The sequence below is a fragment of the Ornithorhynchus anatinus genome, chromosome 17 (assembly GCF_004115215.2).
Source record: "Ornithorhynchus anatinus isolate Pmale09 chromosome 17, mOrnAna1.pri.v4, whole genome shotgun sequence".
NCBI lineage: Eukaryota > Metazoa > Chordata > Mammalia > Monotremata > Ornithorhynchidae > Ornithorhynchus > Ornithorhynchus anatinus.
In genome coordinates this window covers 32,045,940-32,062,012 of record NC_041744.1, presented here as the reverse complement: position 1 = coordinate 32,062,012, position 16,073 = coordinate 32,045,940, and the positions used below count along the sequence as shown (strand labels likewise).

Below are 16,073 nucleotides of genomic sequence, written 5' to 3'. Positions count from 1 at the left end.
AGTGACAGGATTAGAGCCCCGGTCCTCTGTCTCCCAGGCCCAAGCCCTTTCCAGAAGGCCATGCCGCTTCTCAAAGGCTTCGTACAGTGCACTGCACCAAGCGGGCAGTCAAGAAATCCTTATAGTTCCATAATGTGTATTTTCACCAAGCATTTGGGCTAGCACACGATGGCAGAATTAGGTAACATTCTTCCAATGGCAGTCATTTAATCTGGAAATAAATTGATGCATGTTTGGAAGAAATGGTTATGTGCATGTGGTGGCAGTGTCAGTTATGGCACCCTGTTACAATGCAAGTTGTCGTGAGCATAATCCCTACATTATAGCAGAACAGAGTGTTCTCAGGATCTTATCAGGCTCCATGAAAGAATAAAGGCAGGAAACCCTTTGGCAAAACATTCTTGAAAACTGCAGAACATAAATTTAATTTCAGATCCTGAAGTACTAAGCTTTAAAAAACAATCTCTGCTTTATTCCCATAGATTTTCATATGCTGAGGGTTGTGGGCAGGGAGTGTGTTGGTTTATTGTTGTGTTGTACTCTCCCAAGTGCTTAGTACAATGCTTGTGCACACAGTAAGTGCTCAGTAAATATGATTGAATGAATGAAAGCGAGACAGAAGCGGCATGGCTTAGTGAAAAGAGCATGGGCCTGGGAGTCAGAGGACCTGGGTTTTAATCCTGGCTCTGCCAACTGCTTGCTGTGTGACCTTGGGGAAGTAACTTATGGTCTCTGTGCCTGTTTCCTCAACTGTAAAATGGGAGCTAAATACCTGTTTTCCCTCCTACTTAGACTGTCTGACCTAATTAAGTTGTACCTACCTCAGTGCTTAGAGCAGTGTTTGACACATAGTAAGTGCTTAACAAATATCATAAAAAATATACCCATGACCTTATGTGTTCAATAGTTTTTGTAAAGATAGGCATTCATAGTTAAGTGATATAAAAGTCTGCACATTTTTAGTTCATTTAACAAAAATGTAGCCTGGCATAATTGAATGAATTGCCTTGAATGTTAAAAGGTTCGCTTTTTAAAATAGGTGTTGGGGGAGTGGTTTGTACGGGATTTACTGCATGTGACTGCTTTAAAACTTAAATCCCAACAATTGTGACTTCAGGTTGTGTTGTAATATGGATTGGTTGATTTTTTTTTTTTTTACTATATATTTTTCACCAGGACCATGCCCAAGAAAGGGAAGCAAGCTGATGTGACAAAAGAAGAACATAATCTTTATAAGCGAATGAAGGTGGATGCAGTTTGTGCTGTTTCATCTTTGAACTTTGACAGCCCTGAAGGTCTGTTTGAAAGCTTGATCTCACCCATAGGGACTAAGGAGTTTTTCCAAGAGTACTGGGAGCAGAAGCCTCTTCTCATTCAGAGAGATGACCCCTCGATCGCTGCCTACTACCAGTCCTTGTTCCGGCTAATGGATCTGAAAGGTCTCTGCAGCCGGGGCATGTTCTATGGAAGAGATGTTAATGTCTGCCGGTGTGTGAATGGGAAGAAGAAAGTATTAAATAAAGGGGGCAAAGTGAACTATCTTCTACTGAGAAAAGATTTTGATCAGAAAAGGGCTACAATCCAATTTCATCAACCCCAGAGATTTAAGGTAACGTAAAGTCTGGGCGCGAAATTTACTGGCGGCAAGTTTGTGAGTAGCCTGTGTTTTTGACCAAAGCCTGCTTCCAGGCTCGAAGTGTAGGTGGCAGGATTAAGTGTGGGAACTGAGAACTGCAAGTAGAGCTGGAATCTGGAGTTCATGGAGTTGTTTAGCTTCCTGCTTCTTGCAAAGAATAAAGGAGGTGGTAAATGGTGGTGGCCGCTTAATTCACTTAGCCACTTAATGAATTGGTTAAGTGGTATATTTTGAGTCATAAATGGAGGATCTAAGGACTAGCGTGATTTCATGTAAAATTAAGTCAGTACTAAAAAAGGTGATGCATTTATTTAGCATTTGGTTATTCTGTACAATCCACTGTGAAAGGGTGGCAGCCCTTGCTCTGTAAGTATGCTCACCCTAAATTAAGGAAAGATAATTACTGTGTGGGGTAGCAAGGTGGTCATTTTCTTTTAAATTTATTTCTTTTGAAGTTGAACTCACACCGCATGCATCTTGATCTTAATATGGGCTTCAAGCCTAGGGCAGGGTATTTCCAGGTAGATTTCATTTCTTTGGCCCAACAGAATGGTTGAGATTGAATTACCAACTCCCAACTAGTTGCTGGGCCCCTTATCCTGATGGTAGGGGGTCGTGAAGGGACCAATGATTTGGCTCAGGGGGCTGTCATAGTCCTTTACCTTACTGGCTTGGTCTGAGGCAATACCGTGAGTGTCAGTTGAAGTTAGAGTAAAAAAAAAAACCCCAAAAACCCAAAAAACACACATCTATTCTCATTTTCTTTTTTCCCACGTTTTTGTAACTATTGTATTTTGTCAGTTTATGTCTGCCCGTCTTTCCCATTAGTCATGTTGCTTTTGATACTGTTGTTGGTCATGTGGTTTTAATGACCCGATTAAGAGACTTTACAAATATGATCCCTCATCTGAAGCTCACAGCCAAACTATGTAAATCAAGAAAGCTGCATCTTAGAAATGTTTTTCCCAGAATTGTGATTGTGATTACAATTGTTCATGCTGGAATAACCCTTGGACTGAAGGCCACCCTGTCCTCGGAATACTTTTAAAGATCAACCAGAAGCTATATTTAGTACAAAATTGAACAATCGAAAGGTTGATCCGGGACCCCTTGGAACTACATAAAGGGAATACTGACATGTGTGCTTCTCGTCATTTAGAGTTGCAAATAACCATGGGGAAACTGTCTTAACATAGTAACTTTGGGATGATGATGATGCCAACAGGAGAAGCAAATGGCACCAGGTACTGTATATGGGCAACACATGCAGTACTGTAGCAAGGGGCAATCTTTATGGGTACATGACAGCTTGCCAGTCATATGTTGGTCTTTTCAGCCACACTTATACTGATAAGACCATGCTGCTTCTCCTAATCATTGATTCCTCTTTCCCTTAGGGACTACGGTGCCGTGACCTTCTTTCATTCAATCGTATTTTTTGAGCACTTAACTGTGTGCAGAACACTGCATTGAGTTCTTGCAAAGTACAATACAGCAATAAAGAGAGAAAGTTCCTACCCATAACAAGCTCACAGTCTAGAGAATCATCTGAACTGCCTTTGTTCCAATTCAATCCAGGAAACTGAAGTTTTACTTTTCAAATAGTCCCTTTCCTCCAGTCTCCTTAGTGTACTTGTTGCTGCGTGTCCTCCACTTCTTGAGGTAGCAGGAGGGCCCAGTGGGTTTGGGAGTCAGGAGACCTGGGCTCTAGTCTTGTCTTTGCTTCTTGCCTCCTGGGTGACTTTGGGCAAGTCACTTTACCTGTCCATCCCTCAGTTCTCACTTAAATTGTGCTTCTTTCACCCAAGTGGAAGAGAAACCAGGTGGACTAAATCAACCGTGGTATAGATTCTGCTCTTCAGTAGAACAGATTAAAGAATGGGGAGTTGGCCCAACACCTTTTGAGTAGGAGTTTTGGAATAGCCCAAACATTGAAAGATTTTCATGCCAGGAACCTAAGCAGGAGGAAAAATAAGCCGACTGGGGGAAACTGGTACAGTGTCGTTGCAAGCTTTTTCATGAGGCAAGAGCCAGTCCCACTCAGTGGTAGCTGGGACTAGTGTATGACTGTGTACGTGGAATCTTTCCCTATCTGGATGCTGTAACCAAAGAGACTTATTTTAGGCAGTGATTATGATTCTTTAAGGAAAACTGAGTCTTTAGATAACTTCTGTCGAAATCTATTACAAATAGGAAGCAGTGAGGCCTAGTAGAAAAAGCACAGTTAGAGGACCTGGGTTCTAATTCCGAATCTGCTAATTGCTTGCTGTGTGATCTTGGGCAAGTCACTTAATTTTTCTGGGCCTCAGTTTCTTCAACTTTAAAATGAGAATTCAATACTTGCTCTCCCTCCTAATTAAACTGTGAGTCACATGGGACTCTGTCCAACCTGCCTAACTGTATCTACCCCAGTACTTAGAACAGTGCTTGACAGGTAGTCAGAGCTTAACAAATAATAATAAAAAAAATTATGTTGGCAAGCTGGATCCTGCCAACTCTTCACCAGCAGTAATTAGATTTGGTCATTATTGTGCATTTATTAACATTTTGCTCCAGTACCTCAGAGCTAGTGCTCTTTAAAAGTTAATGCATTTCCCAGTGTGCCTTTTGCCGCACACATTTTTTTTTCTTTCTGATTTTAATGCCATGTATTTGCTGCCTGTGGAAGTTAGGTTGTTCATTCTAATCTGTCCTGCTCCTATTTAAGTCTTGGTTTTCTCTCATAGGTGATTTCTTCTTTGAGATCATTTCATAAGAGTTGTGGTGGGAGCCTACTCTTTTCCCCTCCCTTTGAGATATTGTACTTTTCTAATTCTCTGGCTGGTCTGTATCTTCTCTGTAGAACTCAATGGACTGTTGAGCACTTGTATGTGCAGAGCACTGTACTAAGTACTTGGGAGACTACAGTAGAGTAGGTAGGTACAGTCCTGATCCCAAGAAGCTTACAGTCTGTTGAGTGACATATACATTAAATAAATTACAAGTTGGGGGAAGCAAAAGTATTATGGATATGTCCATAACAGGGGTGAGAGTAAAAGTACTTAAGGGGTACAGCTTGAGTGCGTAAGTGACATACAAGAAATGGAGAGTAGAGTAGATGAGTCAGGGAAGACTTTCCAGAGCGGATTGTAATTTAAGGAGGACTTTGAAGATAGAGAAAGTAGTGATCTGTTGCTTGTGAATGTGGAGGGAACTCCAGACAGGAGAGAAAATATGAGCAAAGGTGTGATGGTGGGTGAGACAATGGAAGCACAGTAAATAGGTTGGAGATAGAAAAGTGAAGTGTGAGGCACTGGAGCAAAATGTGGGCTGGGTTGTTGTCGTAAAGGAGCTAGGATAGGGAAGAGGGAGAGCTGATGGAGCGCCTTAAAGCCGATGAACAGGAGTTTCTTTTTGAAGTGGTGATAGATGAGCAACCATTGAAGGTTTTGAAGGGTGGAGAGACATGCAAATCATTGCATGTCTGAAATGCAGGAAGGCTGAGGGAAGAATGGGATTGTGAATCTGGCCTCACTTCTTTTATTTGTTTTTTTAAGGATGAACTTTGGAGGATCCAGGAGAAGCTGGAGTGTTATTTTGGTTCTTTAGTCGGATCCAATGTGTATATAACGCCGCCGGGATCCCAGGGACTACCCCCTCATTATGATGATGTGGAGGTAAGAGAAGAAAAAGTCTCCCCCTCGGTAGCTTTGAATCATTCTTTTAAGGTGGCTAGGGCAAAGTGTGTTGCTGCGTATGTAAAGAAATCACATATACTTCCTAAAGAGTCTCCTAGTTGTTACCAGTGTGGGAAACATTATTCTCTTGGACTGTGAGAACTTGTTCTTTTGATCAGCCTGTCTCATCTTCTTGGTCTAAAGGGATGATAGGATCCTTGAAAAAGTCGTACCAAACCCATTGGAAACAGCCCAGCAGCTGAAAAGAATTGCCTTGTCATATAGATATACACTATGTATTTACAATTAAATGTGTAGCTGGGCATAATAATAATATCATCAATAATAATGTTATAGTATTAAGTGCTTTATTATGTGGTCAAGCACTGTGCTAAGCACTTATGTAGATACAAGCATTCAGGTTGGACATAGTTTCTATCTCAAGAAGGGTTTACATTCTAAGAGGCTTTTCTCCTCTCATGCTCTCTGGACAGTGGTCAATCTGCCATAAAGTGGCAGGGATAATCTTTCAGTAGCTCTTGCATCCTGGATTTTTCCTGTGCCATTTTCCTGGGGGCCATAGGTCTGTCCTCACCCTCTAAGGGTAAACCAACCCCATGCCATCCAAATGTTCTCTTTTATCCAGGGATTCCTGCCTGGGTTTGTCCTGCTGGGACCTTGGGACTGTGCTCCACCTCTCCCTCATTCCCTTTTTCTTTATATTGCCTTCCTCATCCCACTGTTTTTGCCCTTGCTGGGTTTGTGGGTTTTTGTTGGGTCCCTTGTCCTCAAGAGTGGCCTACCGCTAGCACTTGTGTATTTATTTTTTGATACCCATCCTCCCATCCTCAAGATTTATATATAGTAGCAGTCAGGGGTAGGTAGCAGTGCTATCCAGTGCTAAATTTAATAATAATAATAATAATAATGTTGGTATTTGTTAAGCGCTTACTATGTGCCGAGCACTGTTCTAAGCGCTGGGGTAGACATAGGGGAATCAGGTTGTCCCACGTGGGGCTCACAGTCTTAATCCCCATTTTACAGATGAGGGAACTGAGGCACAGAGAAGTTAAGTGACTTGCCCACAGTCACACAGCTGACAAGTGGCAGAGCTGGGATTCGAACTCATGAGCCCTGACTCCAAAGCCCGTGCTCTTTCCACTGAGCCACGCTGAGGACCAGCAGACAGGGCCAAGGCAGCCTGGGGCCACTTTGCCATTGACTCAGTCCCTGACCCCAAAGGGACTCACAGTTTAAGAATAGGGGAGTAGAGGCTGGCAGCGTAAGGTCGCAATAATAAATGCACACAAATAATCCGAGACAAGGACAGCAAGAAATTCAACAGGAGTAATAGAGCGTTGTAGCTAGAGGAGCAGAAATCCTCAAGGCTCAGAGTCCGATAAGTTACAGAAGTGACCTGTTCAACGATTTAAAAATTGGGGATGTCTCCTGCGGCTGGAGGCTTCCTCCCCCTCCTGGGGAAGGAGGGCCCTGTGGGGTGGGGTAGGGGTGTGTGTTTGTGTGGCCTACGGTTAAGCAGCCCCATGTTGTTGTTAATCTGGCAGAGTGAAACCATACACTGAATATCTCCAGTTGAACGTTAATGTCTTTGAAACGGACATTCACATTTATTGGCAGTAAATGCTAATGGATTTTCCCTTCACTGTCAGAATCCATGGTCTTTAACAAGCTATTAAATGGTCATTTGATAATCGGCCCATCTACTTCCATTTACCTCTTACATCTATTTCCATTTACCACAAACGTCTTTATCGGTTTGTGCTGTCAGTCACTTCCCATTTGTAATTGTCTTAGGGCAGCCTGAGCCTGTTAGGGTCCAAGATTTTTCTTAAGCATTGGCTTTGCTACACTATGTTGGTTCAACTTCTAGTTTCTAAAAAAAAAAAAAAATGCAGTTCATTTGACTTGCTGAGGTATTTCAGATTTATTTTAATAATATCAGGTCTAACAATAAACAATTAAAATTATTTTCAGAGTTCCCTGAGCCTCCAAATTTCCAGTTCCCATGTCAAATCCACATATTTATATATCGCCTCCCCATTGTTTTATTTACTGAATTAAACCACAGAATTTGGTTTGTTCTCCAGAACTTGTCGGTCTAAGATTTATTAGACAGAAGTATAATACCTTTGGGATCGTTCATAGAATATAGAGTCGATCTGTTAACTGATTTACAGTTGCAGTCTCACAAATACTGGCTTAGCACATTTACTGTGTCTTTTAGTATACTCCTCTGAGGTTAAAATTTTTATCCTCCAATTACTTGTTCCTGATTTCACTGCACCAGTTTCGAACTGGTGTATAAACTTCAGGTACTTGGGATCTGTTTGAACCAGCAATGTGAAGTGATTTACTAGTTGTGATTGGAGAGCAACTCTTCCCCTCCTTCCTAACCTTGCTCCTCTACTACTTCCAGGTATTTATCCTGCAGCTGGAGGGAGAGAAGCACTGGCGCCTCTACCAGCCCACCGTCCACCTTGCTCGAGAGTACAATGTTGAACCCGAGGATAAGATTGGGAGTCCAACACATGAATTTACATTAAAGGTACCAGAATTGAACTGTTTGGATTCACTATTTTTGCACCGTATTTTAAAGAACTATTCTTCAAGTGTATTGTCTGTGAAACATCACGTATTTGCATCTGACATCTGTGGTGTAGACTTCCATATTTAGCTCAGTTAGTGAACTTGGCCCCAGTCCTATGATACCCCATACTCAGTTATTCTGGAACAAGGACTGCCAAGCCATCCTATTGGTTTGACAATTGGCAGTGAGACAGTCATATTAATTCTACACAGAACTAGCCCCCAGTTCAACCCAAGCTCAAGAAGCGTGAATGGGTAATGGAATCTTTTGAGTTTTGATTTGGGCTTGCATTTTTGAAGGTAATCTTTAGCAGCGTTTCTTTCCTGGGAATTTTTTAGGTGCTGATTTACTCATTTTCTTGCTCTGAAATTCTAACATTTTCAAGACTTGGATTTTTTTTTTTTTTGACTCCATAGTGGTCTTACTTTCCCTCTCATTGCCCACAGGTGTTTTTAGGTATCCATGGGTTTCTTTAGCTTTCCTGTCTTTTTAAAAACATTAATTCTCTTTTTGGTCTTGTTTTCCTTTCTGGCTTATTTATGTCTCCTCTTCACCCTATTTTTCCATTTTGGCTTATTCAGTTTTAGCACTGATCTCAGTTTGCTTTTAGGCAGTGACGGGCTCGTCCTGTCTGCCCCTTCTTGATTGAGTTGGCTGCCACTTTGGCTGTCCCATACCTGGCAGGTGCTGTTTGTGCCCAGAGGGAATGCCCACTTGCCTCCATGCAGACTGGGCTATAGCCATGTATCATCAATGGTATATATTGAGCCCTTACTGTGTTCAGATGACTGTACTGGGAGAGTACGGTACAACAGAGTTGTTGGAAACATTCCCTGCCTACAACGAACTTACAGTCTAGAGGAAGCATACAGACACACAGGGCAACTGGCCAGCAGGTAGACAACCTGTTTAGAACAATGTTTATTTTCATACCTATGGATTAGGCTAGCAGTGCCAGGCTGGGGGATATAGCAGTGTGTGTGCAGCTCCAAGGCAAGGAGCATCTAGGGGAAGGATTGCAGGCCTCCAAGGCAAGGAGCATCTAGGGGAAGGATTGCAGGCATGCCAACACCCTGCTGACCTGTCCTGATTCAGAGTTCATCTTCAGGTTAAGGTTGGGCAGTGCTGTCTATCCAGGCTGCGTGGAACAGGCTCCTGCTCCATTAAAATGATCAGTAATGTGGAAGGTGCCTGAGTTCTTCAGCTATGAGGAACAATCATTTAGGTGGGAAGTTTGGTGAGTCACCTTGAGTCTTAGGCTACAGTCAGGGCTGATTAAAAAGATGGAATTTGAATAGGGTTTACAGACAAGAGTGTTGACAGGAAGCCTAAGAGGTTGAACCTTATATGAAGGATGACTTCAATTCATATGCTTGTATCTATTTCATAGGATTTGTTTGATTTCACTTAGCATAGTAAAACAATAACCCAGTATGTAATTAATACATATCACTCCCAAAGGCTTTCCTAGAAGAGTAAATATACACCTGGGTGCCTTAGACTTCTCTCCTGTTTTGTGGTGTGTGCTTTTCTAGGTCTCTTAAAAGGTTTTTCAGTCTGCGTTGTCAGCGAGTATACCTTAGAAAGGAAAATATTTTGGGAAAAACTCTTCTTTCCAATAGTGCAGTTCATTTAAAAAAATAATAATAAAAAAAGGATTTCTGAACTGTTTGTTGATTGAGTAGTTTCATTTCCACTGCTCAGACTATTGTTAATGACCATTGTTACTGAAGGCCTAGCAACTTAGACTGAGTAGCCAATTGCCTGGCAGTTAATCAGGGTGAAGTTGGGATGTTGTGTTAGCTTCCAGACAGCTATCTTGAAACACCACTGTCACTGTTTGGAGCTGGCATATTGAATCGTAGAACCAGATACCTAGAAGATATGGCACTTAATGTACATTTTGGGTCAGTTTTATGCATAAAGTAGTCAGATTTTTAAAAAACCCACAAAAAACCACCGAACCTGACAAATCAGGCTTTAGGTTCTAAGAAAAAGGAGGGAAAACAGGCTGAAAACAGGTCTCCCTCTTTCTCTTGCCCTTCCTTTCTGCTCTGAAAAATTTACTCTGTGAAGTGATTCAATCCGGCTTTGGGGTAGGAGAGGTGAGTTGGTGGAGTTGATTCTTTTCAGGCTGTGGTAATGGGTCATTTATAGCAGAGGTTTTTGGGTCCAATGCTCCCACTTCAAAGAAGTACACCCAGTCTGTGTACCCTCAGTTTACAAAAAGGAAAAGAGTGTTTGGCATATGGAGCTTATTTACCTGTATTGTAACCCACATCCTTTGGGCTCTTTAGAGTTGCCAAGCAGGTCAGATTCAGCTGGGCCTCCTTCGCGGGAATAGCTATGCAGCATAGCAGGGCAGCAGGCCGGCTGCTCAGCAAGTAAGACTGGTTTCTACTGTAGAAGAACTGTATGTTTCTCCTTAAATTGGAGACGAGGAATGACAAGGCACAGTACTAATTCACTCCCCTCCCCCTTTTCTTTTTTTCTACTTTTAGCCAGGGGATTTGTTATACTTTCCCAGAGGGACTATTCACCAAGCTGACACTCCTCCAGGGGTAGCCCATTCTACTCACGTGACCATCAGCACCTACCAAAACAAGTAAATATATTTCCGCTCTTTAATTGCCTCCTGCCTTAGCATTTTTGAAAAGCAACTTAGTGAGAAAGGTAAAGGTAACCTCACAGAGTCATGAGGGCACAGACCTTAGTTTAGTGCAGGGGAGGAGGACCTGGGGATTTGATCGTAAGTTCTGGGTCAGAAATCCCTCCTTGTGGTTTCCATTTTTGGCTGTCCACAGACAAATCTGGAAGAGGCAACTGAACTTTGTCCCAGTTTTACACTGTTTTAAAAGCAAGTCACATGGAGGGAGACCCTGATAGTGTTAATGAAGAGTGTGGGAAGTGTTAGCCAGTTGCTAGCAACAAATAGTCTTCCTCTTTTCCTCTGCCCCAAATCCAGTTGTGGTTCAGAACTCTAGTCCTCTCCCATTGTTTCCTAGTTGAGTTCAGATTTGCAGCCCTGATTTTGTGTCTTTAATAGGAAATAGAAAAGAACGTGGTATCAAGTGAAGGATTTTTCAGCGCAGGATATTTGAAGAATATGAGTATACCATAGATATTTGAAGAAGCCTGGTCTTGTATGCGTATGTACTCCATCCCGTGACCATGTCCCATATTGAGGCCTCATTAACTGGAATTCTGCTTTGTACTGTTGAGGTTCATGTACCAGTTTTAATAGAGAGCTTGCTTGCTCCAAATGGTAGGTGTTCAGGTGCAAGTGTGCTTCAGAGTTCTACATGACGTGGATTTAGTCCTTTACTTAACTTCCTTTAATTGTGAAAAGTATGAAAAGGCATGTGTTTAAAATCCCTTAGGAATCATATGTGAAGTAATGGTGGGTTAATTCAGTTAATAGTAAAACAGTATTCCCAGAATCATGTCATTCCAAGACTCTGCAAAAGGTCCAAGACTCTGCAAAAGGTCTAATGATTATTATTCAGTAGAAAATGCCAGAACAAACTGACTTACCTGAGTCTGTGGCTAGGAAAAACTCTCTGCAGCCCTGCAGAGTCAATCTCTGAAGCAAAGCAGATGTACGTAGGAACACCTATCATTTGGAGCAAGTGAGCTTCATGCAGGCTTGCATATGAGCCTCAACAGTATAAAGCAGGATTCCATTTTGAGGCCTCAATTATACGACATGGTCATGGGAGGGAGTACGATGTTTATACACATACAAGAGAATGGTTCTGTAAATATTTTAAGTTGTTAAAATAGCATGTGCTATGAAATATAGCAAAGTTAACCTGCAAAGAAAAAGTGTCACACTGTATTTAGGGCCTCCCGATAGCAATTTGGAAAAATGTTTTTTGATGATCTACTGGGCTGCTAGGTTGCAGAGAGTCTGTAGTTCCCAGTGACTTGCATATGAAGTGTTTAAATAAGATTTGTTTAAACAGCAACCGCAGGCAGTGTATATGTCATTTCAGTTCCCACTTAAGAAACATCATCAACTTTCAGTTGAAATCCCCAGCTCATTCCCAAAGGTTCTCTTAAGCTCTTGCGGAAAGTGATAAGAAAATGGCTCCCTTTGAATTCTCTCCTCCTTCCCCAATACTTATCTCTGGTGTAACTTTTATGCCAAAGAATCAAAGCAGAGAATTGTCCAAATTTGGTAAGGAAAAGAAAGGAGGCAAATGAATTAGTTGGGGCCTGGATTATCCACAAACTGGAAATCCAGGCTCAGGAAAATTCAGGGTTGGTTGGAGGTTTCCCAAGATCTCTTTTCATTGTGCGTTTGAGTTTTGCACTTACTCATAAGTTCCCCTCTGCACCTGAGTGTTGAAAGCAGTGTGCGGACCTTAAGCATTGGAAGTTCCTGCTGAAGAGGTTAGTCTTTCCTGCAGCTGGATTGCAGGGAAGGAGAGTTAGGTGTTGGGCAGGATGCATTTTGGAGTGCAAGTATCGACATTTTGTGATTTAACTCTACTTTTGCCTTTTGAACTTGTTTCTTAACAGGACAAAGTTTATTCTTTGCTTTCAGAATGTTTTGGGAAATGTATTATCACATACCTGTTTGCTCCCTTTTATAGATAACTTATTAGGGAGGGTGCCAAGGCTGGGTTGTTTCAGTGAGAGATTATAAAAGTAATGTAGGTCAAGCCATTCCACTCTGGTTTTCATCTAAGGCTATTGTCTAATGAGACCCAGATTTCCACCAAGCTGAATGGCATCTCACGGGCCTAGTAGAATTCACAACTTCCCTTTGTTGTTGACGTGTTGCCAGGTTAGTTTTACATTTCAGATCTTTTTTTTGTCTCTTTTGTGTTCCAGTTCCTGGGGAGATTTTCTTTTAGATATCATTCCAGGACTTGTATTTGAAACGGCAAAGGAAGAAGTGGAATTAAGGATGGGCATTCCGAGGCAACAACTTATGGTAAGGAAACTCAGTGGACACGGGCTAACAGAACCGTCTTGAAAGTGGCAGTAGTTGAAAGGGAAGGACTGAGAACAAGATTATACTCCAAAGGTAGCACCTCCAGTCGGGAATCGATGTAATTTTGGCTTGTTTGTCATGCTGTGGTCAGCTGCTCCTCCAGGAAAGCCCCCATATGTGATTGAAAGCATTCTGGGGCTCTTTAAAGAAAAGTGTTTGGAACCAGAGCAGCATGCTGAGGGGCCAATACTTTAGCAGTGAGCTGACTTACGGAGGCTTCAGGGTTGTTGGTGCCATTGGTACACTGGGCTTCTGGACCTTTTGTTGGGAGGTGTGAAAGAAATCCATGATTGGTTTTTAGTACAGATTAACTAATGAGGGCTCAACAATTGCATATTTTGTCTTGGAGGTGAAATAGTATCTTTTTAGCAGTGGACTTGTGCTTTAACAGAGCTCACTGAGAAAAATGACCCTATTGTGATATCCAAGAAAGAACAAACTAGAGAAAATGTAGACACATTAGGAGAAGGAAAAGAAATGGTGAACTTAGGGGGATATTCTGGTTAAATTTATCTGCTTTTCCCCCCTATGAAATTCAACTGATCATGGGGTCTGGACCCTGGTGATTTGGGGCACAGCAGATCTCCTGTCTCTGTCCACTCACAAACCTCTTTTTTCTGTTTCTAGCAGGTGGAGGCAGCAGCTGTCTCAACAACGAAATTGTGTGGCTTCTTGAGGACTCTTGCTGACCAACTAGAGAGCACCAGAGAACTGAGATCATCAGATATGAAGAAGGATTTTATTATGAACAGATTGCCCCCATATCCTTTGGCAGGGGGGTTTGACCTTTCAACTCCAGGTACAGTGGAGATAGAATTTGGATTGGTCAGGAGATTCTTCTGAACCCATGTGGTCTTTTGTGTGGTCTCACTAGGTTCTGGGGGTTGGGGGAAGGGTGTCATTTTCCTAGTGCTACCTTTGCATTTCTTGGGCTATTTTTTAAGTAGCTTTTAGTCCTTACCCTCTAAAGAATGCTTAACTGCTAAAGAAGACCGAGTACACGTGAGCTAACTCATTGTGCTTTGGGCATATAATGGCCCTGAATTTTCAAGAATCTTTTGAAAATTAGCCAGGCTAGCTCCATCCATATTTTCTACTTTTCCCTGCTGCATCCCATAAACAGGTAGTCCTTTCTGATGCTTGTAAAACCCAGCTGGAAACTCTGCCCATGCTTGCTTCTCACTACAGTCTCCTGCTCCTGAATGAAAAAGAGTTTGGAACATTGGAGCAGGAGAAGGAGATGCTCTAAATACAAAGTTGGAAAAAGTACAGTGAATGGCTTTATCTAAGTGAAGTTGTTTTTCTGAAGCTATTGTTTTTTCTACCTTTCCTTCTTTCCTCTGATAGCATTTCGAGAGAAATGTTTATCAGATTCTTCACCCTACATGCTCTATTATTTAACAAAAAATGAAAACTTTTGAGATGCAAGGGAAGTAGATACATTCTAAAGTGGACTCTGAAAGTTGGCAAAATTAATTTTTTCCATCTTCCATGATCCAAAATGATCTGAAACTGAGTTGATCAAGGAAATTGTTTAAAGCCTGCTGTTTCCTTCTTTGAGATTTTTTTTTTCTCCCTTTTGTGTTCTAGTTGGGGAGTTACCAAAATTAGACAGTAAAGTGAAATTGCAGTTTAAAGACAAGATTATCATTACAGTGGAACAAGATCAAAACAGATCTGTGAGTATCAGGAAAGTTGCTTTTTTAAATGGTGATTTGCTTCACAACAGGACTAACTTCTGTGTCAGCACTGAAATACCAAGATCCCATGCTCAATTGGAAAACAACTCTTGCTTGTCCTAGATTGGTGAAGGAGGGCTGGAGTACCCACTTAGTAAAGAGGAAGAGCCCCACCACAAAGACTAGGCTAGGTTCTCAAGTAATCTTATCAAATGCTAGCATATTAAGTATTGTACAAGTCCAGCTGTCATACAGTAGCCATTCTAGTTGGCAGGTCATTAGGTCAGCTGGAAACCTGCAGCAGTGGCTTAAAAGCAATGAAGTCCTGTAGATTATAAAATTTAAACAATAGTTTTCATTTTACCGTACTTGTTGGTTGCTAAGCAAATTCTAAGACCCAGAGATTTCCTTAGTCTGAGATCCTGGTGGGTGTTGAGGAATAAGTGCTAAAAACTGGGCCATTATGCTAAAGATTGGTTATGTTATTTTTACTGCTTTCCTTTTAAGGATGGGATTGAAGAAAAGATGGTATATATCTACCACTCTTTAAAGAACAGGAGGGAGACACACATGATGGGAAACGAAGAAGAAACAGAGGTGAGTTACTCCCTGGCGGTCAGCTTGGATTGGCAGAGGGACACTTCCAATTAGAAGCTAGTTCCAGCATGTGGAACCATAGAACCACCAGCTTCTGTGTCCTTTTTCACTGTTGGATGGTTCATTGATGGTTAAAGGGTGGGGAGCACTCTTTCTCCTCTCTTTGCAAAACTATCAGTTAGGAGGAGCCACATACTGTTAGGCTGTGACTGCAGCAGAATGGGCATTAAATACTAACAAAATAAGACAATGGAGAATGGCTTAGTAGCTCTAGCTATGGAGCATAAGTGATACATTTCTTTGGCAACTTACTACTTAAAGCCATGTTTTCCAACAGTCATCTTCCTCTTTCTCCCTTTGTCAGACTCATGGGCTTCGCTTTCCTTTATCCCACATGGATGCATTAAAACAAATTTGGAGCAGTGGAGTCATTGGCGTTAAAGAACTGAAACTTAATACAGATGCAGAAAAAGAAAACCTGGTGGTATCCCTCTGGACTGAGTGTCTGATTGAAGTTGTCTAGGTCTTTTTGGTGGAACGGTAAAATGATTTCTTCTCCCTTTCTTATGGGTAAAATATTGTCTGTTGTTTTTTGCTGTCAAGACTTCCTTGGGACCAGAGCTCACTTCTGTGCTCAACCGTTTTTCTGTTGCCTGAGAGAAGCAATGTACAACATCTGTGATAACCTTGAGAGAGTTACAGTAAAATAAACAAACTTCTCTCCATGTCTGTCCCCACGTTATTTCTAATAGTTAACAGTCAACAGTGAAGTGAATAAAGGCAGCTCTGTAGCCTTGGACTCTATTATGGAAGTAAGAAGAATGAGATAAGTGTTTCAACTTGGAGAAGACAACTCATTCCCCATCATATTCTGGAGGGAGAAAAGTAATATTGT

General features: G+C 41.7%; 1 protein-coding gene across 4 annotated transcripts in view; it reads left to right on the top strand.

Moving 5' to 3' along the window:
* Positions 1-15,903, top strand: part of RIOX2 (ribosomal oxygenase 2) — a 74,235-nt gene extending 58,332 nt beyond the window's left edge. For 3 of the 4 annotated variants that reach the window (XM_007657358.3, XM_029081996.2, XM_001519083.6), the window contains 9 exons: positions 1,177-1,609; positions 5,173-5,292; positions 7,730-7,858; positions 10,402-10,505; positions 12,740-12,842; positions 13,530-13,701; positions 14,493-14,581; positions 15,089-15,178; positions 15,543-15,903. In XM_007657358.3, the coding sequence (XP_007655548.1) occupies positions 1,181-1,609; positions 5,173-5,292; positions 7,730-7,858; positions 10,402-10,505; positions 12,740-12,842; positions 13,530-13,701; positions 14,493-14,581; positions 15,089-15,178; positions 15,543-15,701 (1,395 nt within the window). In that variant the 5' untranslated portion in view covers positions 1,177-1,180 and the 3' untranslated portion in view covers positions 15,702-15,903. The remainder of the gene's footprint in view (positions 1-1,176; positions 1,610-5,172; positions 5,293-7,729; positions 7,859-10,401; positions 10,506-12,739; positions 12,843-13,529; positions 13,702-14,492; positions 14,582-15,088; positions 15,179-15,542) is intronic. The other variant, XM_007657359.1, reaches the window with a different exon arrangement.
* The last annotated feature ends 170 nt before the right edge of the window (positions 15,904-16,073 follow it).